At 45.9% G+C, this 23,383-nt stretch overlaps 1 protein-coding gene across 5 annotated transcripts in view; it reads left to right on the top strand.

The window, feature by feature from the left end:
* The window catches only part of Dcdc2c (doublecortin domain containing 2C), a 57,962-nt gene that overhangs the window by 6,461 nt on the left and 28,118 nt on the right, over window positions 1-23,383 (top strand). For all 5 annotated transcript variants that reach the window (XR_001231154.1, XR_001231153.1, XM_013504343.1 and 2 more), the window contains exons 3-8: window positions 4,690-4,766; window positions 8,721-8,849; window positions 11,175-11,312; window positions 13,317-13,359; window positions 21,012-21,132; window positions 22,823-22,923. Coding sequence is in view for 3 of the 5 variants with exons in the window: in XM_013504343.1 (XP_013359797.1) it covers window positions 4,690-4,766; window positions 8,721-8,849; window positions 11,175-11,312; window positions 13,317-13,359; window positions 21,012-21,132; window positions 22,823-22,923 (609 nt within the window). In the remaining 2 variants the exon portion in view is untranslated. The remainder of the gene's footprint in view (window positions 1-4,689; window positions 4,767-8,720; window positions 8,850-11,174; window positions 11,313-13,316; window positions 13,360-21,011; window positions 21,133-22,822; window positions 22,924-23,383) is intronic.

The following is a 23,383-nucleotide window of genomic DNA, read 5'->3' as shown; positions in this document are numbered from 1 at the left end:
TATATATGATTCAAAGGAAAAGACACTGAAAGCTGTTCATCCAGAGATGAATTGCGTGTTTTTCTACATGGTGTCAACATCTGTACATACACATATCTGCATACATATGTATTTCTAACTTTACATTCTTTTTAAGCAAAACAGGAGCACATTCTGCATACTTTTTGTTTTACAGAATCCCATTTTACTTAATTGATCACAAAATCTCTTCACGTCAACAAATGAGGTCCTGTATTACAATAGTTTTTTTTTTTGGTGGCTCCAGACCATTCTGCCAGGTGGCATACGCTGTACGTTTTGAAAGCTCCAGTCACCTCTGTGATGACACTGGGAAGCTTCTCAGGGCTCCACCTTCTTCAGGCCCTGCAGGAGGGGAGCGGTCCCTTGTCCCGCGCGGCCAGAGCTAGGGGACGCTGAGGGGAGAGGAGAGACAGTGTGGCACTCCACCTCCTTGTGCTGGTGCTGAGCAGCCCCCAGCACCGTGGTGACAGATGCACGCGTGGTGTGACATTTCCTGGGGCCCCCGGCCTGCTGCCCACGCTGCACGCCCAGTGTTGGTGGATTGAGTTCTGCTGCCTCATCCTGTGTGTGTCCCTCTGTTTGCTGCTTCCTCAGGGTGCTGTGGGGTCGCAGTGCAGCTTAGGCTTTGGAGGTCATGACTGTGGCAGCAGGATGATGATCCAGGCCTCTCTCTCTCTCTCTCTCTCTTTTTGTGGTACTAAGGTTTGAACACAAGACCTTTGCACTGAGCTACATCCCCAACCCTTTAAAAATTTTGTATTTTGAGACAAGGTCTTGCTGAGTTGTTAAATTACCCAGGCCGGGCTTGACCTTGCAGTTTTCCTTCCTCAGCCTCTCAGGCAAGCACCACTACACCAGGCTCATAATGTGAATCTTTGCTACCTGGAGAGTTGGCCTGGCTGATTGGAAAATTAGGTTGGAATGCAGACAAAGAATCCACTTCAGGGAGCTGGGACAGTGAGATAGGGTCATGCACTTGTGGGATCGGTGTCTTTAGCGCCACCCTGCAGCGGCCCGGACAGATGAGGGGTGCGTGAGTGAGTCGTGGCTCTGATAAATGTGAATGAGACGTGGTCACTAGCAGATGGCCGCGTTTACTCAGTGCTTCTCAGTGGATTATTCTATGGAGTGTGGTGAATAAAAAACAAATCCAAAGTCATGTACTTAATAGCTGGAGTTATTTAATTAGGCAGGTGACATCAGGGTTAATGAATCATTAACACATCAAAAGAGCAATTAGCTCATTGTTTCCATAATTTATGCAATCAAGCCAAAAGCTGTTCTTAGGGCGGCTGTACCTTAACAGAATTCTGCAAAGCTTGATTTCTGTTTTGTTTTCAAATGTGGGCTGTAAATCTCCGCCAGTTGTTGACGTTCATGGTTTTGATTTTTTCCACTCTTCGTATGCAGGTGTGTATGATTTTATATACAGGGAAACCTTGGGTTGCGAGTAGCTTGTTCTGCGAGTGTTCCATTGGCCAGGTGTGGTGGTGCATTTGGGAGGCTGAGACAGGAGGATTGCTGTGAGTTCAAGGCTAGCCCAGGTTACATAGTGAGTTCAAGGCTAGGTTAAACTGCATAGTGAGACCTTGTCTCACAGCAAAATAAAACCAGACCAAACCAAACCAGGTGGGTGTGGTGGTGCACACCTGTAATCCCAGCACTTGGGAGGCTGAGGCCCAAGGATTGCTGGGTGTTCTACGCCAGCCTGAACTGCATAGTGAAACCCTGTCTCAAAAAGACAAAGAGCAAAAACAAAACACCATCAGATGAGCAAACATTTCTAGTAAATTTTTACTTGATAAAGGAGCGATGTTTTGTAATACAAATAGTACATGATGCTTAATGTCATATGATCACAATTGAGCCAGTGGTCCCCCCCAGCCCTTTCTGTCTTGTTGTGGTATTGTGGGTGACTGTCTCCCAACAGCAAGAGGTTATGGAGGAGAGCTCTTCTGCAGAGGAGGAGGAGAAACAGGCAGAGGAATCCCCCATTTCACATGAGATTTGGGAGGTGTGTAAAAAGGGGAAACAATGCAAAATTGTAGAAAACACCACCCGAATAAAGCTGTAGCAGTGTGCGCAGTGAGTCGGTGTAAGGACAATGCAATGCCACATTTTGCAAAATCCTCTATAGGAGGCAGAAGCAAGTGTCATGGGACAGGTTCTTGTTAAAGCTGCAGGAAAAGGAGAAGATTCCCCTGGGCCATTGGGTCAGTACACAGCAGTGATTCCATCAGTGATAGTGAAAGTCACCCTACACAGCAACCCTCCTCTCTCTTATCTCTCTCACAGCAGCCACAAAAGTTTTCAAAGCTAAGTGCAGGCTAATTTATTTTTCTTTATATATCTGATTTTCTTTATTATGTTATATTATGGTATTGTAATTATTATTAGTATGATTTTTTGGTTCTGGGACTCGAACTCAGGACCAAGACCAAGGTGCCTGCTCTGCCTGCTCTGCCTCCCATCTCCCCTCCTGTGGTGTGAGGACTCATGGATTGGGTTAAGACCTTATTACTACGTGATGGGGTAGCACGGGTCCTTTTATAATCTCTTCTCTTGTTTGATTCTCCTAAAAGTTCCCTGAAGCCCAGCATCCCCATTATGAGAAGCAGTGAGCTGCTGTCCAGAGAGCTTTGTAGTCTCCTGCAATCCCACAGCAGCAGGAGCTGGGATTCAGGGTCCTCAGTTTCCTCCACTGCCTCCCTCGCCCCACCAGGTCAAATCCTGAGTCCCAGGATGGTGGCGCTGTGCTGAGCTGACTTCTCACAGCCCGCACATTCTTCACCTCCTCCTCTTTCTTGGGGCCCCTGTGCTTGCTCCTGGATACCCCTCCTTGTGCAGTTTGCAGAGAGAGCACTGGTGCTTCCTGCCTTGGTGGGGATGGTGTTTGTGGTTGGGTCTCAGCTCCCATTGGGCACTGGGCTACCCTTGGTGCAGGAGCTCCTGTGGGTAGCTTTTGGCTCCCTGTGGAGTATTTGGGGAGCATTCCAGTGACTTGCCTGCCTGTGCGTGAGCTGGTAGCAGAGGGGACAGGGAGCAGGGCAGGCTGGGAGGCTGGGGTTCCAGGAGCACCTGCAGGGGTGACTAATGGGGGTGCAGGCCTATGTGGAGCAGCAGGCACCTGGTGGCAGATGGGGCCCCGATTCACAGGTGTGGAGTAGCTGGAAATGGAGCCAGGCTGGCCCGGCACATGGAGCAGGGAGATGACGATGCAGAAGGCCGTGTGCATACTGTCCAGCAGGCAGTGGGGACAGCGGTGTCAGTGGGAGGGGCAGGGGAATGGGACCCTGGCAGGGACAGGCAGGCAGGGGGGAGTGGACAAGGAGAGGGACAAGAGGAGGTGGGGAAGGACCCCATGGAGCTCTTCCTATGGCTGGGGACAGAGGCCACCATGGTCCTCAGAGCTCAAAGAATGGTAGCGTGACGTTTGGGGTCCCCGAGGGGAGTCCGACTCTGCAGCATAGGGTGGTGACATTGGTGTCCACACACACCCTCCCCATGGGACTGGGGCAATGGGGACCTTGGTCCGCCCCGCCAGGCCCCAGTTCTTTCCCTGTCAGGTGTCAGACCCTGTGCACCTTAGGCTGAAGCTGAGACCGGCCATGTGGGCCCAGGCTGTGGCGTTCTTCTAAGGGGAAGCTGAGCGGGGTCAGGGAACACGGGGTTGTGGTTCCCCCACCCACGTGCTCCAACCTTGCTGTCTGAAAACGAAAGCCGCTGGGTTACTGCACTGGGGCTGCTGTCCTGGCACTTGATGTCCTGGACAGAGAACTGAGCAGGATGCCCCAAAGGAGCAGGAAGAGCAAAGATTTATTTGAAACTGAAAGTACACTCTGAAGGATGGGCCCCGCCAGTGAGAAATGCTCGTGGCACCAAGAGAGCTCAGTGCTGAGCATTCCGAAGCCTCACAGTTTGGGGTGGGATTGAAGGGTTGGGCGGAGGTTTGACTCCCGCCAGTGGACAGCTTGGCTTGGCCCTCTTTGGGTGGTGGAGTTTTTGAGTGTTTATGCTCTTGGAGGAAGTGTCATGGTGTCCAGAGCCCATAAAGGGGTGGAGTTAAATCTGCATAGTCAATGACATGATAATTAGGATTGAGTGAGCCATGGTTTGCAGAAGACCCCAGAATACATGTCCAGGTTCTTATTGTGTAAAAGCTAAGTGACATGCCTACCTTTCCCATTGTGTTTAAACTTGGGCATCCCAGTCCTGGGCTAATGGTTGACTTAGAAGGTGGATTTAGCCCCAGTTTCCATGGCAGCTTCCTGCCTCAACCCTGTCAGCTTTTGGGCTCCACTGTTGGGAAGTGTGATTGTTGGACGAGCTGCCGGGTGCGTCCCAGGTGCCAGCCATGTGGCATGGCTCTGTGTGGCTCTCCTCCTGGACCTTTGTCACCTCTGTGCACACTGCCCTTTACCTCTTGTGTTCTCTACCACTGGGGTGCGTAGCTTTCAGCCCCAAACCACCCCACCCCACCCCACACCCCAGGACCCATCTGCCCCCAGTGCACGTCCTTCTGTCTGTGAGTGCCTCCTGTCCCACTGGATGATCTGTGATGAGGGGACTTCTCTTCTGCTTGGGGGATGCTGCTCTGCACACTGCTGGGCTTTAACCTGGTGTCTTCTCCTGAGAATGGCACTCTGAGGCTTATGCTGTCTTTTTCAGATCAAACCTGTGGTGCATTGCGATATAAATGTGCCGTCCAGGTGGCAAACATGTCATCGAATATACCGTCATATAAAGTGAGTACAGGATTGTGGGTGAAAAGTCAAAACATGTCACGAAGCCTTAAAAAGCATACTCTCTTCCTGACCGGCTTTCCTAGCCCAACCTTTTTCCTCCTCTTCCCCATCCTTCTTCTTCTTTCCTGCTGACTGGTGAATTCTGCTGTGTATTAACTGCTTTACTATGTACACTTTCTTTTTTCTTTCTTTTTGGTTCTCACTCTGTAGCCCAGGTTAGCCTTGATCTCATGGTGAGTCTCCTGCCTCAGCCTCCTAAATGCTCAGATTGTAGGTGTGCATGCACCAGACTGCTTTTTCGTTCTTCCTTTTCTGTCTCTCTCTCTCTTTTTTTCTCTCTCTTTCTTTCATTCATTCATTAAAGGGTAGATTGCAACTGTGACTTTTAAAGATGATCACTTCAAACAAACATGAACTATCACATTAAACATGTAAGTATTAATTTAGAAATTATTTTTTTACTAAACATGATCTCAAAAGGAGGATCAGAGAGCTAAAACATTTGCTTCCTTTTCATCTGAATGTTTTTAAACACCAACTACGAGGCAGGCACTGGGCATACCTTAGTGAACAAAGTGAGCACTGGTTTATGATTTCCAGTTTAGAATCTGAGGTAAGAATCTTTGAATTTAGAACAAGTTGTTTCAATGACCTTCAGCATGTTTGCTTATTTGGAAAATGACACAGCCTTTCAAATGCTACAACTCTTTCTCTCTCTCTCTCTCTCTCTCTTTCTCTCTCTCTTCTTCCTTTACTCTCTCCCTTTCTGAGATTGAACCTAAGACCTATACGCTGAGCTGCCCCTCCCCCAGCCTTTTTTATTTTTAATTTTTTGATGTAGGGTCTTGCTAAACTGCTAAATTGCCCAGGCTGGATTTATTTTTTTTTATTTTCTGGTTTTTCTCAGGTACCAGGAATGGAACTCATGACCTTGCGCTTGCCAGGCAGGTGCTGTGCTCCTGAGCTAAATCCCCAGCCCCTTCCAAGCTGGATTTAAACTTGTGATCTTCCTGCCTCAGCCTCCCACAGGGCTGGGATGACATGCATCTGCCATCCCTGACATTTCTTTTCTTTACCTTAAAAAAATTAAAAAAATTATAGTTTTTCCCTATTTTTAGATGCTTTTCCTAAAAAAGTGGAAATCTACAAATGAATAAAGAATAGCATAAAAAAAATCACCAATTTATCCCACTCCTCAGAAAAAACATGGATTACCTCGAAGTGCATTTCCTTTGAGAGCTCTCTTGGTAGCCTGCTGCTGTTTTTTTTTTTTTTAAGCATTCATTATATTTGACAATTCTCCTGATAAATATAAATTCAACATAAACAGTTTTGGATACTGGCATAACTTATTATCGTACAGTTATGTCATAATTTATTTAGCTATTCCTCCAAACTTAGACATTTAGGCTTTTAGATCTTTGGTTGTATAAGTAACTGCCTGAGAAATATCTTTGTCTACATTTCTCTGGGATGGCTCTCATGGACCACTGGCTTAGCACCATTGACTGCTTACATTGCACTGATGTGTACTGCCAAAGTGCCCTTCTGGAAGACTGCTAGTTTTTAACTATAAAGGGTGATTGAAATATATGATGAATGTTCTTTTCTCTTTAAAAACCAAGCCAAACCAAACCAAACCAAACCAAACCAAACCAAACCAAACCAAAACAGCTGCTCACCAGAAGGCACAAAAAGGTAAAAAATAAAAACAAAAGTCACAGAGAGAAAAAAAGAAATATATGAAGTTTAAATTAAAAAAAAAATTTTACAGTAAGACACATTGTTATCAATCACCCTCAAAATCCTCCCCTGACTTGGAGCACACTCATCCCATCATCCCTGCCACTTTCTGCAGCAGCTCTGGAGTCCTCTTTCCTGAGGGTCTTTAGTTGCACAGTCCTGGTTGCGTCAGTGTCCTGAGTGGATTAAAAGCATTTTCCTTTCCTGGTCGGTTTGACTTTGGGGAAGAGCCAGAGGTTGCACAACGCCAGACCCAGTGACTGAGGGGGATGAGGACGCAGCGTCATGGTTTTAGGAGCTGCCTTTGTGTTGGATGGTACTGGGCAGCAGCATTCACTGTATCTGTATTCATACCTTGCTTGGGAAGACACTCAGGAAAAAGATGTCCAGAGCATCTGCAAAAAGTGGCAAAAACGATGGGATAAATGGGTCTGAAGTGAGAGGGAGGATTTTGAAGGGGATTCATGACATGTTTTCGCTGTAATCTTAAAAAAAAAATTAAACATTCAGTTTAGTTTTTGGTTGCCCCTTGTACATTGTAAGTGTATCACTGTGCTTCTTAACAGCAGGATAAAAATGTATGTTAAAAATCTTAAATATTTAAGCAGAGATGATTTTATTTCAATATTTATTACTATCAGTAATCTGTAGAAACACTTTTGACGCAAACCAATTAGGGAGACTAATTGTTGAAAACACTGCAGAAATCCCCTACTGTGGCAGCGATCACACACTGAGGAACTGTGCGTCCATGCACTGTGTACGGCGGTTCTCCCCACGGCTTATTTCAGACAGTACTGTCAGTATGGAAGAAGGTGGACCGTGGATTGACCAGAAGTCCCTTTTGGTAAAGGGTTTTAGCAGAAAAAGTGAATTCTTTTTATTGTGACAAGCACATCAAATTAAAATTTATATTCACTCTGAAAAAAGAGCAATGTTTATGAAATGGGAAGAAAAAAACCCTATTAAAAACACAGCAATAGGGCCGGGGGTTTAGCTCAGCGGCACAGCGCCTGCCTGACAAGCGCAAGGTCGTGCGTTTGATTCCCGGTCCCGGAAAAACAAAACAAAACAAAACAAAAAAACCCCAAAACACAGCAATAGTAAACAATAATATAAAAAAAAAATTGAGAATTGTAAAGCTAAGCCTTTGCAGTGTTGAAGGATGTCAATGATATCATACATTCCTTTTAAGCTTAAGGAAATCAAACTTGTGTTTCACCTTAACTTAGTCCAAGTGACAAGAGTTTACAATGCTTGCCAAGTGGCATGGGTTAATATGTCTCATTAACACTTTGCATTGTGTTTTGAAAATCTCCTGGGCACCCCTTTAGCCTCTAACAGGTAGAAATGATAAAACAAACCCCCTACCCTGGGATCTCAAGGAGCTGCTGCCTTAGGACTGCCACAGAGAGATTGATTTTTTATGATGTTTTCAAAGGACTGCAAGCTACAGTGGTACCTCTGTTCACGAACTTAATTCTTTCCATGATTCTGGTCGCAAACTGAATTGGATGAGAACCAAATCAAATTTCCCCATGAAGTCAACATTAAACCTAACCATTGAGTTTGATTTGGTTCTCGTCCAATTCAGTTTGCGACCAGAGTCATGGAAAGAATTAATTTCATGGACCGAGGTGCTATTGTTTTTCCTTTGTGACTCTGTCTTGGCTCCATGGTGAGGGAAGTAGCTGCACTTGTTTTTTTGGGTCTTCTTGAGACAGGGTTTCACTATGCAGTTCAAGCTGGCCTTGAACTCACTTTGTAGCACAAGCTGGCCTCAAACTCACAGTGATCCTCCTGCCTCAGCCTCCTGAGTACTGGGATTACAGGCATGTGACACCATGCCTGGCCAGCTACACTTTTTAAGGTACAATTTCCTTATTTATTTCCCAAACGGACAGTTTTCTTCCACTTTACCCATCAGTGTAGTTGAAGGCATGCTTTGAGAGAAGTAGTGTTTTGTTTACCGGGGCACCTTAGGTTATGTAAAAAGCATCTTCCTAACATCCGCATTATATCAGCAGGCTTGAGGATACTGTCCCATGTGGTTGGTGCCTCTGCAGGGCCTGGCTCTAAAATTGGGTGCCGTTTAGCACATCATGATGCTTGTGAGGGTCTGTAATTGTACATATATTTTCTATGAGTTTTTAGTATTTTCTTCTCCCATTTATAGGTACTAATGAATGCTTTGCTTTTTTATTCTTACAGTGTTTTTACAAATGGAAAGTTATTTAGCCCACCTATAAAAATTATCATACCCAAATTCAGCCTGTCAGATTGGAGTAGCGTGCTGGCCACGATCGGAGAAAAAGTCTTCCCTCTTGGAGGAGTGCGGAAGTAAGGAGACGCCCCCTACTTGGGTGGTTTTTGGATTTTTCTATGAGCATTTCCTTTTAGACCATCTGCCGTAAACTCTGATTGTAATACTTTAAAGCAGGTTATATTTTCTCAGTCTTTGTACCATCTGTGGTGGGTAAGCTTAGTTGTGGCAACCTAATTGGCTTGGGAGCCACCTGAGAGATTAGTAATGCACACTTCTGTGTCTGGGTTGGTCATGCAAATGTGACCTTGAATCTACGTCTGGCCCCTGCTGCTTCCTTTTTGGTGCTGTTCCATTGCTCTGCTTCTTGGCCACCATAAACTGAACGGCTTTGCTCCCCCACGTCCTTCCGCCATGATGTTCCTGCCTTGGAGCAGCTACTGTGGACTGAATCCCCTGAAACCATGAGGCTAGATAAACTGCAGTGCATTCTTATTATCTGTGTGTTGACACTTCTGACCCTCATTGCTGAACTTTTCCTTATAGATCCTGTTTCTTTATTTTTTCCTGTTCTCCTCTAGGAGAGTTCCCAGATTTTATCTTCCAAATTGTAATTTTTCCGTTACCTATGTTTATTCCAAAATCCATCTCATTATTGTACTGTTTCTACAATTCTATTTTTTTTTCCCTGATTTTTATTTTTACCAGTACATGTTTCTAGTACATAATGATTCCACTCATCATGGGGAGTTGGTATATGCACACAACACGTCTTAATTCTTTTTACTTCCCCTCTCCTCTCCTTTTCCCTGTTCCCTCCGTCTCTTGATCCTCTTCTCATTTGCAGAATCTACTATTCTAGTTCAAATCAGTCTTTCTCTGGGCTCCCTTTTATGGTTTCCTGTTCTTGTTTCATGATGGAAATCTCTCCTTTTGTAGTAACATTTTCACATTGATGACAATTCTCTGTCTTATGCTGGTGGGATCTCCCCTTGATCCACACTGCTCAACCCCTGGAGCTTTAGGTGACCTCTCCTTACACCTGCAGGACCCCAGTACTATCCGTCAGCCCCATACCTTCTTACTGTCATGGTTCACTCCTGGGACACTTGCTCCAGCTGCCTGAGTCCACTGTGGGATCAGGCACCAAATGTCCCAAGGCTGTAGAAGGGACAGAATAAGACCCCAAGCACTGCATTCCATGTGCAGTACTCTGTCCCATGTCACAGTCAGTTCTGAGGGCTCCTCATGGTTGTCCCTTCTGTGTCCCTTCTCAGGGGTGATCTCAGGTACCACCTCTCAGAGGGCCAGGAGGACCTGCCTCTGTGCCACTGGAATGTACTAGGCATAACATGCTCAGCCCTATCCTGCACTTAGGGTCAGAAGTAGCTGCAGAGGGGCTGCTGTCTTGCTTTCACAAGATTTCTGCCCATCTGCGGACCCCTGGGGACACCTAGGGGCCATCTTTACCTGTGGTACTTTCCCCATGTGTCTTATTCCATTCTCCTCCTGCACATGCACTTGCTGCCCTGATCCGCAATTCCACGTGGCATCCTCCTGCAGCTCTGCGTCTTCCCTCCCTCTTCCTCTGTCTGCCACCCCCTGCACTGACTGTTGCTAGGAAACAGCTCCTACCACTGAAATCTTCCCTGACAGCAGCATCTCCCTGCAGTGCCTGGTTCCTGATAACTTACCCTTGACCTGCACATCCTCCTGCTTTGCCTGCATTTGCCCCCATGGCAGGCAGACTCTTGTGCTCTGCTGTTTTGTGCCAGCCCCTCCTGTGGACCCGGATGCCTCTGTCTGCTCTTTTCATGGTGAAATCCCAGCCACTAGCCGCCTTCCCTGCTGATCCTCTCATCTTGTGAAGCTGTTTCATCTTAAAACTCTGCTAGCTTTCCTTAACTACAACAAAATACCTGAGACAATCCACTCAGTAAGTTGCCCGGGCTGGAACTGTAATCCTCCTGCTTCAACCTCTCAGAGTACAGCCTTTTTAAACGTTATGCACAAAGGCTTGGAAGCTTTTCCAGAACACATGAAGCCTTTTGTTGGTATTCAGTTAATTTTAATTAATTATACAAACCAACTTGTATTTGCTTTAGCTGGTCATAAAAGAAACAATATTAAAAAGGGCTGGGGATGTAGCTGAGGGTGAAGGCCCCAAGTTTAATCCCCAGTGCTGCAAAGAGACAAAACAAAACCGAATCTCAAAGTGGAAAGCAGATGTATCCAGCAAAAGCTGCTGTTGCAGGGTTTGAGTACCCACATGGGGCTCACTTGGTGGTGAGTCTGTCTGTTCTGTGTAGTTCACACACTGGTTGTGTCACAAACAACAAACACCCAAAGCCCTATGCTCCTGGTCCTAAGATACATCCCATTTCTTCTTCCCACCTTTGCAGGTTATTTACCATGAACGGACATCTCTTAGACAACTCCAAGGATTTGCAAGACAATCATTTTTATGTTGCTGCAGGGCTGGAGACCTTCAAACACTACCCTTATTGGAGGTCCCCCAGAGTCCCCAGTGAGGTCCAACAGTGAGTACATTTTATACGGTCTCCTCCTGACTTTTAGTAAGCTTTGCCTTTCTCTCCCCAGTGCCTACCTGTTAAAAATATGTCCTTTTCAAAATTCACTATTGGTTATTTTTCTGTAGCAAAATATGATGCTCTTGTAATGTACAATTCCATGCTGGATTTTAAAAATTAGGCACGGAGGAACCACCCTGCTTTGATAGATTCCCAAGGATAGTCACTTCTTATGTTGTTCCTGCTGTCTTTGGGGCCTGGGAGTCCTGGAGATTAAGAGTGGAAATATGCAAAATAGTTCCAGAGCTGGTCCCAGGCCTGGGCTACGCTGGCCTGTGCAGCACACAGAACCCAGGGTTCTGTTTCCTTAACTTGACTTGCTTTTCCTTACCTGCAGAAATGCAGGTTTGTGCAGAGTGTCAGGCTCCTCAGGGGAAGAAGCCCTGCGTGTCACCGTGGAGCCTGGGCATGGTACCAGGGCACAATACAGCGAGTGTGGCTGTGAGCACAGAGCAGGGAGCAGAAGGATGATGACGTTGTTGGGGACCTGTCTCACCACTTGAAGAATGACCTCACTGTCCCTTCTATGGACAACCTGTGCCCTCCAATTCTGCACCTGGAAAGAAAGCACTTTAATTGTATTGGGGGTGACTTAGTTAATTCTCTCTCATTGCTGAGACTAAATACACAACACTCTAAATTAAGGAAGGAAAGTTTATTTAGCTCACAGTTTGTGCAGGTTTCAGTCTGTAATGCGCTGGCTCCAAGGCAGACTGGTATGGTGAGGGGCAACCATTCAAGGTGGCAGAAGACAGCAAAAGCAGAAGAGCAAAGGGAGATGGGAGAGCAAGCCTCTTTTCCTTTGTTGTATTGTATGCAGGCTACCTGCCCACGCTATTTTGTGCCTTCCTCTTGCACAGGCTCAGGATGTTTGCAAAGCGAGGATCCTGGCCCCTGCTGAGTCACTTAGTTATGCTTCTAAACTCAAGTTGACACAATGTATCAACCATTACAGAGGGTATGGCACTCTTTTGCAGAGCCCCTTTCCCGCCAGAAGGGTCCCTTGTGGGTCACTCTGAGGGTTCTGCATGGCTTCCTTGATGCCCACTGGACCTGGTGGATGCTTCTCTGGTCTTCACAGAGTCCCTCCCAGCTATCTGTCCTTGGAAGGTCAGAGGAGGGGTCATTTGGTGGACATTCCAGGAGGGAACTGCATGTTCCACATCCTTAAAGAAATCTCATGAAGCTGGACATGATGGCTCACGCCTGTGATACCAGCATCCTGGGAGGCGGAGACAAGAAGATTGCAAATTCCAGCCTAGCCTTGGCAATTTAGTGACTTAGCAAGGCCCTGTTTCAAAATAAAAATTAAAAAAAGGGCTGGGGATGTAGCATAGGAGACTCAGTGTGACTGGAGGGACCTGGCCTGTGCTGGATGGATTTCAATCTCACCTCTGCCTGTGGTTGGGTGTGGGACGCGGAGTAGAACCTGCATCTCACTGAGCCTCGATTTCCTTGCCACGAGAGTGAAAAGGGTGCTGCTCCACTTGGTTATGGGAAGAGCTACTCAAAGAAGCCACGTGTGTGAACTGTTAAGAATGTTAGGCAAGCCAGGTGTGGTGGTGCACGCCTATAGTCCCAGCACTTGGGAGGCTGAGGCAGGAGGATCGTTGCAAGTTTGAGGCCAGCCTGGGCTAAAAGTGAGCTCAGGGCCAGTGTGAACTGCACAGAGAGACCCTGTCTCAAAAAGACAAGGAAAAAAAAAAAGAATGTCAGGCAGCTCCCCTAAAATCCTTAGGGCAGAAGTTGCTGTAACCCTGGGGCCTTAGTGCACAGGAAGCAGGGTGGCTGAGCCAACCTCCTTGGGCCCTGTGTGCCCCTGAACTGGGACCTCATCCTCCAAGGCCTGCATGTCCCCTCCAGGCCTGTCCCCCAAGGCCAGGGGCACAGTCCGCATTTGAAGATGGTGTGGGCGGGCTGAGCTCCAACATGATAGGCTGTCTTATTTTTCAGGAGATACGCCGACTTGGAAAAGTGTTCACAGAGAAAGAAAAAAGTAAGTCGTTTTTAAAAGAAGCGGTGACCACAGTCGCTGAGTCCAGCATCTCCGGAGGGTGCATTGCGTGCCGAGAGTGCCGAGTTGTAAACGGAGCTTGCTGGGAGGCAGGCTTTAGGAGGGGACAGGCGCCCTCCATGAACAAGGAAGAAGGGCTTAGATTTATGTGTGGAGGCTGGCCGTGGTGGCGCACGCCTGTAATCCCAACACTTGGGAGGCTGAGGCAGGAGGATCGTTGCGAGTTTGAGGCCAGCCTGGGCTACAGAGTGAGCTCAAGCCCAGCCTGAATGGCACAGCGAGACCCTGTCTCAAAAAGACAAAAAAAAAAAAAAAAAAAAAAAAAAAAAAAAAAAAAAAAAAAAAGATTTATGTGTGGAGCTCAGCGTCTACAGCCAAGGGCGGCACACAAAGAGCCTGTGATACAACACAGAGGAGAAGGGTGAGGGGGAATATAGACACGAAGTCTTATGGGACAGGTAGGGAGGAGACTGAGGCACACTCGGCAAGGCTGAGCATGGGCTCCTGTGGGGATGAGGAGGCACTGAGGTGAGAAGTGGCTTGCTCTGTGTGTGTGTGTGTGCGCGTGCGCACACGTGCATGTGTGCATGTACCGACACACACATATTGATATTGCAACATAGGCATGAGAGAGAAGGAAGTATTGGGAGGCAGGATTAAAGAGGAAGGCAGAAGTCTGCCTTGGAGTCTTAACAGTCCTTATGATGGGTTTGTACAGCTCTCAAGGTCCCATTGAACTCTGTGCCCAGTCCTGGCTCAAGGAGCTGACTTCCTTCCAAAACATGTCTTCCCAGAGTGCACCCTGCTAAATTTCGTGTGATCCTTGCATGACAGCCTGTTAGTGAGATCGCCCATATTGTTTCTTTCTTTTGTCATGCTTGACTGGTGCTTACTGAACAAGAGGTTTCTGCAGAATCAACTCTGTTGTTCTTTATGTGGTTTCCTGCTTGGAGTGATCAGCTTATTTTGAGTTTTCTTTCACTGAGCTGTGCGTGTCAGCAGTGTTTGTTGAATGAATGCAGGATGATGATCATTAGAACATGAAAACAATGGGCACAGTTTGGCCTTAGTGGATCTCACCTTGCTGACTGGATTCAGCAGTTTTTTTCTATAGCCTCAACCAGGGCAGCTGCTGATGGCGTGGGTGACACTAGTGGGGTACTGAAGTTTGAATGGTGATTGTCACTTAGCGTGGATGAAGCGACCTTCCAAATCCCACTCTTCAGGGGCTGTGGAAACCTAAGCAACCAGTGAGAAGGCAGGACTGGTGTGGATCTACGTGAGCGGTTGCTTGTGCCCAGATCTTACGTGCATCAGTGAGAACGAAGAGGGGAGAAAAGGTGACCTAGGTGTCTTACATAAAACTGCATCTGATGTCTGGTAGGATCCTTGTGACTTACGGTGGAGGACTGGTCTGCTTCCACATTTGGGATTATTTTTGGGGATTCCTCAGAGCACAGTGAGATGCTCCTCCTGTGGATAAAGTAAATGTCTGTAAAATCTTGTCCACAGTTATGACTTCTTTCTGTAGTGGCCTGTTTACAGCTGTCTCTGAAGGCTTACTGCTTTAAGCACGAGTGCTGTAGGCTTTGACTTCTTCGCTTGGATCCTGGCTAACTTCACGGGCTGAGTGACTTGTGGCCACTTGCCTCTCCAGGTCTCAGTTATTAATGGGAGCTGATATCCTGTGTCATTGCCTCATTTTCTTTTTCTGGACCCTCTGTCAGCAGGCATCTCGCAAGGGTGTGAAGTTCTCATTTAAACTGTCACAGGCTCCCCATGCAGAATGTTTATGACACGTAAGAGCAGCACTGTTTGTCTCTTCTAGATTTCCACTTTAGACAGAATGAAAGGTTTTATCTAAATGTAGCAGAAGAACCTTAAATAGCACTGCTAAAAAATGTTCATTTCCCAGGAAAATATAACAAAAATAAAACCCCCAGAAGTACACTTTACTCATTGTACATCTGTCTTTTCTTGTTGCTCAGACAAAATACCTGATGCATACAAGTTAGAGGAGGAAAGACTTATTTTATCTCAGAGTTCATAGTTGGCTGTCTCCTAGGCAGGGAGTCGTGGCAGAGGGACATCACAGAGGAGAAACAGTCCATGGCAGGGCAGACAGGAAGACAGCCAGCGGCGGCAGCAGCAGCAGCAGCAGCAGCAGCAGCAGCAGCAGCACGCCTGCCTTCCCTTTCTGCCTTACATTCCATCCAGGCTACAAGCCTATTGGTAGATGCCACCCACACCCAGAGTGGGGCTTCCATTATCCACACTCAGAACTGTGCTCAAGCCATTTAGTTATCACATACTCTTAATCTCATTATCACATACCCTAGATCCAGCTACCTCAGAAAAGCCCCACCTTGGAGCACATGAGGCTTTGGGGGGACATCTAAGCCATGACAATACCTAAAATGCAAGTTGGAGGCAGCCTTATTATTTGACCGGTTCTGTCAATTATTGCTTGGTATAAGCAGTCAAGCTTTGAAAAATACTTCTTCATAGGCCCTTCAGTGTCTTATGGGGCCCAATTAAACTGAGCTTTTAGTGCAGTGACAGTAATGGAATGAAGCTATGCACTCTTATTTTGTTATATAAAATTAAATTTTTTTTCCTGGGACAGGGTCTCACTATGTAGTTCAGGCTGACCTTGAACTCATTATATAGCCCAGGCTGGCCTTGAACTCATGGCAATCCTTCTGCCTCAGCCTCCCAAGTGCTGGGATTATAGCCATGCACCACCACACTGGGCTGAAATTCAGTTTTGCACAGTAAATGCATTTGCATTTATTGTGCAACTGCACTTATTATGCAATTACATTTATTGTGATCTTTAATATCGGTCACTTTCCAAAGAAGTAAGGACAATTTAATAAATATTTAAAATTTCATTTATCTATTAAAATGAATATTTTATGGTGGAAGCCTCTAAAAAATCAGTAGTTAGTAAGCATTGTATTTATATCACATTGACAGTGAGCACATTACTCTTCCTATGGGCATAGAGCTGAAGTGTCAGTGGTGAACAGGAGATCAATTTCATAAATTAAAGCTGTGTGTGTGAGCAGTTGTAGAGACACATGTGGGCTGAGATCGAGACCTGTCCTTTATAAGCAGATTCAGCCTGTGATGCTCAGCATGGAGTCCATACTTCAGAATTAATTGACATTTGCTGGCTAGTAATATCTGGGCAGTCAGCAACAGAGGCGGGATTCACTGTAATCTTCCAGCAGCCTGAAGGGGCAATAGCCGGGTTCAAATAGCATTTATTTCCCACCTGCCTGACGGCTCAAAGCCAGAACTGGCTGGCCAGTGAGAGACCTTGACCTGCTTTGGATGGTCCATGGACATTCGCACGGGGCCCTGTGTTAGTGCATTTTTCACCCTCTACCCCAGGGTGGAATAACTTGAGATAGGAGGCTATTGCTCTTCAGTTAGCTACCCCAAAGGGATTATCTCACAGCCTCCCACCCTGAGAGGCTGCCCTTTGCACATGGACCAAGATAATATTTTAAAATAGTGTTGAAGTGTAAACAGTCTGATTGAAGGAGGCTGTGGAGAAAAATAATGGTCCCTAAAGTGGGAAAGAGAAATAAATCCAATGTGCCTCAGGTTTGTTTTCTGAGAATATTTTTAATAGGAAGAAAGACAAATGGGATTACAAACAAGGGCTAGCCACTTTGTAAATAGGGCTCCAGTGCATTTCACAGGGGCTTGAGACCCAGGGGCAGGGAAATCAGCATGGGAGGCTCCTGCTGCTTGTTTCCTGCTCAATTTATCGCTTCCAGAGAGTGCCTGTGAGTGTACTTTACTGTAATAGTAAGCAGACATCTGTGCCCACTCATTTTGTCCCCAGCCCTGGGTGTGTTATGATGTAGGCAGGGCCACAGCCATGGGAGAACACACTTATGGGGTGGCAGAGGTTTCAGTGGCAGGTTAGGGGCCCCTATCTTTAGCTCACTGTGTGGCCAGGTAGGGGTGGTCACTCATGGTGGCTCCCGTGTGTGTTGCATGAGCTTGCTCTGTGTCACAGATGCTTTCCTGCTCTGGTCTGCAGGGTGGGTCATCCACCTGCCTTTTTCATTTCCTCTGAGTGTTACTCCAGAGATAAGAAGGGAAATATGGTGTCCCTTATCACAGAGGTCAAAGATAATGGAAAATGGTTAGGAACAACTAGAGTTTGGAGATGCCCAAGAGAATTAGCTAGATCTTTAGGAAGCTTCAATCCCAGCTTACTCCAGATCCATGAGCACCATGGGCCATTTTCTATTTCTAAAACCGGTTTTGCTGGGCTCATTACCTATGCTTAGGAACATGGTTTCAGCTCACAGGAAAGCCTCTACAACTGGAGACGTTTTGGTCTCTTGGATGATGAGGTTGAAGGAATATTTTCTTTTTGTTTTGGTACCTGGAATCAAACTCAGGACCTCATGCTTGTCATGGAGGTGCTGGGCCACTGAGCTATATTCCCAGCCCTGGAGGACTATTTTCGCAAGGAAAAAAGAAAAGCCCTGGTAGTTTGATTATGTGCACAATATTAATGGCACAAGGTACAGGGGACCCTTGACTCATGAACTCAATCCATGCATGAGGACTGGTTGTAAGTCAAGTTGGTTGTAAATCAAGACTGTTTTCCCCCATGAGAAATAACATAAATACCTATGTGTTCTGAACCTCCTAAGGTTCCCCTTAACTAATCTTTTCTTAAAGAGGTTGTATAATGTGCCCAATTTACCAGAAACACCAATAATTTTCCTAGTGTATTTACCAAAAATTTATAAAATGTGCCTAGTTTAACAGAAACAACAATTTCCTACTGTACTCACCATTCAAGTTGACATCTTTGGCTTACAGGAAGGGAGGGTGAAATGGGAGGTGGTTATTTTGGAAAGAGAGCCCCTTCCATGAGAACATCAGAATCTGGCTCTCTGGTGTCCTTTCTCTCCTTGGGAGAGTCTGTAGCCCACTAGGACCTGCTTCTGGCTCACTAGATCTCAACCTTTTCAGAACTTAAAACTGGCCTAGGGTTGTCTGTCTTTTCTTTAACAGTATTCTCTAGTGTGACATGACATTGTCATTAACCAAGTGATTGTAACAATTGGCTTTTTCTCTTTCTGGGTGGGGCTTCTCTACAGATGTTTGTAGCTCTGTTCATTTTTTTTTTTTCAGGATTTCCTTTATTTCAGAAGAAAAACTTTGCTACACTGATTGTTGATATTCCCTTGCTCCTAAGAAAGCAACTCAGCTGCCACTCTGTGTGGCTCAGCCAGAAGTTGCTGAAGTTCCTCTCTAGACAGTTCCTCTGGAGTGTTCCTCCTCCAGATCCTCAGTGTCATCACTGTCTACCTGCAAGCCTGTGGACTCTGCTCTGGTGACAATGTTGTCAGCCACAGGATCAATTGAAGGCTCAGGTTCTTCTACACAGCCTTCAAAATCTCTCTTCTGTATAATTTTAGGCTATACTTTCTTCCAGGAAGATCTCAGTGTCCTGAGAGAGAAATTGGCCCAGGAGTTCTCAATTAACCCCACACAGGAAAGGATATTGTAATGTTCCTTTCAGAACACTTTAAGGGTTAAATCTGTATTTGAGACCATCTGGAAGCACTTCGGGAAGAGTTTCTTGGTGTATAGCTTCTTAAAGTTAGCTATAACCTGCTGCTCCATAGGCTGCAGTAGAGGAGTTGTATTACATGGGAGAAACTTGACTGAGAGCCATGAAATTCTTTAGCCAGTTTTTCCAAATCCCATGGGTGAGTGGAGCATTGTCCATGATGAGGAGAGCTTGAGTAGTAAACTTTTGTCCTCTTGATGTTTCTTAACAGTAAAGCAGAAAGCCTTCCTGATCCACTCAAGAAAAAGTACTCTTTTTACCCAAGATTTTGTGTTAGATTGCTACATGGCTCCTAGCCTAGTCTTCATGACTTTATGTTTTCTGAACATTCTAGGGTCTCAGAGTGATAAAGCAAGAGAGGTTTCATCCAGAGATCATCACTCACATTGGCACATAGGCATGAGGTTAGCCTATCCTTCATAGGCATGTGGCCTGGCATTTTCTTTTCTTCCTGGATAACGTATATCTTGTTGGGCATTTTGTACTAGAAAAGGCCAGTTTCATCACAGTTGAAAAGTCCAGGAGAGCAAAAGTCATTTCTCCGTATCATCATTTCACAGCACTGGCTGCTTTTATCAGCACTGCCTAGTTATGCTGTGAACCCTAGCTCTTGCTTTAAAGTTGTGAAACCACCCCTTACTGGCATGAAATGTTTCACCATTATCATTTGTTGATGGATTATCCTCTACAAGATCTGCATTTGTAACCCTAGCTTTTTCACAAATTAGACTCAGACAGGCTATCACCTGCCATCTGCCTCTCATTTCTCTACACTGATAATTGTCTATGTCATCTAATATTGTTGATCATGACTTCCTAATTTAAGCAACACCTCTAGCAACACTAGCTTCTTTATAAAAATCTTTTGTCTGTAAGACTGACTAGATGCGATATTTTGACATACTGTACATCTTAGCGAGATTGGTCACATGAATCCACTCTCATATTTCCCCACAGTTTCCTTCTTCTTTTTGATTGTGATTGTTTTCTTTACCTTCTCTTCCTTCCCTAGCTTCTTTTCTAGCTTGTTTGGGGATCATTTTGATAGCAGCAATTGTAATTATATAAAGCACTGACTGAAATCATGTCCACAAACATATGCGTCTGGGCTCAGCCTGGTGCTTGTGTATACTTACACACACTTTTCTGGCATCACAAATCTTTGTTTACAAACACATAAGCAAGTGACATTCGACTATGATCATAAGTTAAACCTAAAATTCTGGTTGTAACCCAAATTTTTCATACGTGAGGTTGGTTATAACTAAGGGTCCACTGCAGATGTTTTCAGCTCACCGTTTAAGTGACATAGAGAACATGAGAGAAGTGTCTATACTTTTGCCTGGATCTACTTACAAATACATGAGTAAAGATTTAAAAAAAAAGAAAAACTAAAATTAGACAATTCATAGTATAAAGATACTCGTAATTAATGGGATGGAATTGGGATGATGCTGGGGATTATTTCACCTCTATGCTGTGATTTGGTTGGGCTTTGGTGTTATTGTCTACAGCATTTTTAAAAATCTGGGCTTTCCTTTATCATAGCTTCAAATAAAGTTGTCACTTGGCTGTTTTTTTCCAGAGACTCCTCACACTCAGAGGGTCTGGCAGGAGAAGTTGTTGAGCAGCAGTTTTTAATCAGGCTTTAAAGTGTGTCTGCAAGGTCCCAAGGAACCTCCGCTGACAAGCTCAGTCCCCAGTCATCACTGCTGATCCCTCAGATGGTAGCAACGAGGCCATCTGTGAACTCATCCCCTTAATTGGACCCCTGGTTGGGACATAAATTGAGCTGTCCCTGTGGAGGTGTGGAGGGAGGGAGCACAGAATTGTGTTGCTTCTTTGCAGAAGCAAATGGAAAGAGTAGGATGGCAGAGATTGTGCCTAAAAGGAGGATTCTAGGATGGGCCTGGTCTCCTGCTATGTATCCCAGGAGCCCATGCCTTCCCCGATTGCACATGGGGACCTGCAGAACTCAGTGTGCTGTGTTCCTAAGACACCTTCTCAATTGATACCTCAGGTGGAGGCCAAAGAACTTCCTAAATGTGAAGACATTCCACCTGAAACGAAGGATTCGGTTTATTATGCCAAAGAAGGAAAGAAGAAAACGTTGATAGAACCTTTCATCCTAAGTGGTGCAGGTAACATGATGTTTCATTTTGCTGCCAACAAAGCAAAACACTAACAGATACGTGATGCATATATGCACCTGTGCATGTGTGTACAAGAATATTTCTTGACCTGTAACCATCTGATTTTTTAAATGACATGCTCAGCTTGTAGATCAGTGGTAAGTAGAGCTGGAAAACAAATGCCTGGCTCTGAAGGCAATGAATTTCTCCAGGTAGGAAGGTAAATACAGGTTTAAAATCAGTTCCATAGTCCATGTGCGCATCAGGCTTCTGTAAGGACCAGGGAGAAAATAAGGAATGCATCCTTTGAAGGAAACTTGGATAGAAAAGCCACCCAGATTGTTCATGTGCACCCTTGTAGGATGGATCTCCAGACTTTATTTCATTTATTTACTTAATATTTATTTATTTATTTTTGAGACAGGGTCTCACTATATAGTTCAGGCTGGACTGAACTCACTGTGTAGCCCAGGCTGGCCTCGTATTCCTGGTGATCCTCCTGCATCAGCTTCCCAAGTGCTGGGATTACATACAAGTGTGCACCACTACACCCCAACCTTGATTTTAAAATGAAATAATTTTAAACATTCTATCACCAGTCCTACTTCTACTTTGATTTCTATTCGACTTTCTTTTCCAGAGTGCCCCCTGGGTCTGGAGCTCTGGATAAAGTCCTGTCAGTGCTTGTTCTCTTGTCTTCCCACCCTCCACCTGAGGAAGTTGTGGGTCCCTTCAGCTCAAGACTTGGGGAATGGTTCTTCTGGGCTGAGTACTGGAGAGGGAGGAGGAGGGTGAGGTGGGCCAGGAATGGGTTGAGCAGGAGCAACACTAGAGCAGGAAGCAAAGTGGGCCTTTGATTGGACTTTCCCATTTTGGATGCCTGAGCTCGTCGGAGCCTGTGTTTCCAATTTTGGATGCTGAAGTTGGCTGGCTGTCTTCTTTTTCTTCTCTTCTATTGCTTCTAGGAGGATGAGGATAAACTTTTCAAAGATCTCAGAATTTTATAAGCATTTAATATATCTAGTTGTAGTGCAGTTTCTAGCTGCTGATTAAGATGCCTGCCTCATACCACACAATGGTGGCATCTGGTTGCTCTAAACTAGTTCTTAAATATGTTCTGCAGCTGTATTTCCTTCCAGTCTATGCTGAGAGTCTGCTGTCTGGCGGGCTGCTTTGTACTTACTTCTAACCAGATTAGCTGGACACAGGGTTATCAGGTGTGCACTGTCCTTGACTGTGACATGGACTGTCTGCCATGGTGGGTGGGCAACGGATGCCGATGACTTCCAGAGCCCAGGACCTTTGTGGAGCCAGAGACATAGACAGACACTGCAGGAATAGAGGCCCATTCAGCTGAAGCCGTAGGGGAAGTGAAAAGAAATGGCAAGCGGGCAACAGAGATGGCACAGTGTGGAGCCCGGGCCCCTGGCCAGGCTGCCTGTCTGCTGGCATTGAAACTAGGGTTGCTGAGTTTTCTCACTTTGGTTTGTGTTACAAAATGAGCAATAAGTGGGTTGTAGTGGTGCACGCTTGTAATCCCAGCATTCAGAAGGCTGAGATAGGAGGACCAGCGTGAGTTCAGGGCCAGCCTGAACTACATAGTGAGATCTTGTCTCTAAAACAAAACAAAACACAGAAAAGCACAGTGGACTTCATTTTCTCCATTGCTTTGCAAACCTTGTGCATGTTCTTTCCCTAGAAGGTGATGTGTACAAAGCCCGAACTCCTACCAAGGATGCCCAAGGGGCTCTGGATGTCAAGGAGGATGCAGATGTGAAGGTGGAGGTGCCAGTGGACCAGGTGGGTTGCAGGACCCTGGATGACTGTGCTCCATAGTGCCTGCCTGCCTCAGCCTCCTTATCCTCCTGTCAGAGTTCTGCATGGCCTCGGGAATGTCCTAGACTCTCCAGGTTCAGGCATTTTTCTGTGTCCCATTTTCTCCTGGGTACTTCTGTGTGGGATGTTTTGCCCCTAGACCTGTGTGTGTGTGTGTGTGTGTGTGTGTGTGTGTGCACGTGTGTGTGTATTGAATGCTACCCTTAATCAAGTATCACCTCAACCGCCTGCCCCCTGAGCTATGAACCCCGAGAGGTTGCATCCCTGCACCTAGAAGAACCCTGACACACGGGACATCTTGTGTGGGCCACTGTGTGTGGATGACCGCAGGATGAGGTGAGTGGCACCATCAGACAATGTGCATGTGAAGACTGGCACTGGGGAGCATCACTTAGAGGAGGTGATGAGCTCAGCCACTGTCCCA

The sequence above is a fragment of the Chinchilla lanigera genome, unplaced genomic scaffold, assembly GCF_000276665.1.
Source record: "Chinchilla lanigera isolate Chin_1 unplaced genomic scaffold, ChiLan1.0 scaffold00086, whole genome shotgun sequence".
Lineage (NCBI taxonomy): Eukaryota > Metazoa > Chordata > Mammalia > Rodentia > Chinchillidae > Chinchilla > Chinchilla lanigera.
Note: the sequence above shows the minus strand (reverse complement) of the source record. Positions and strands in the feature narration are given on the sequence as shown.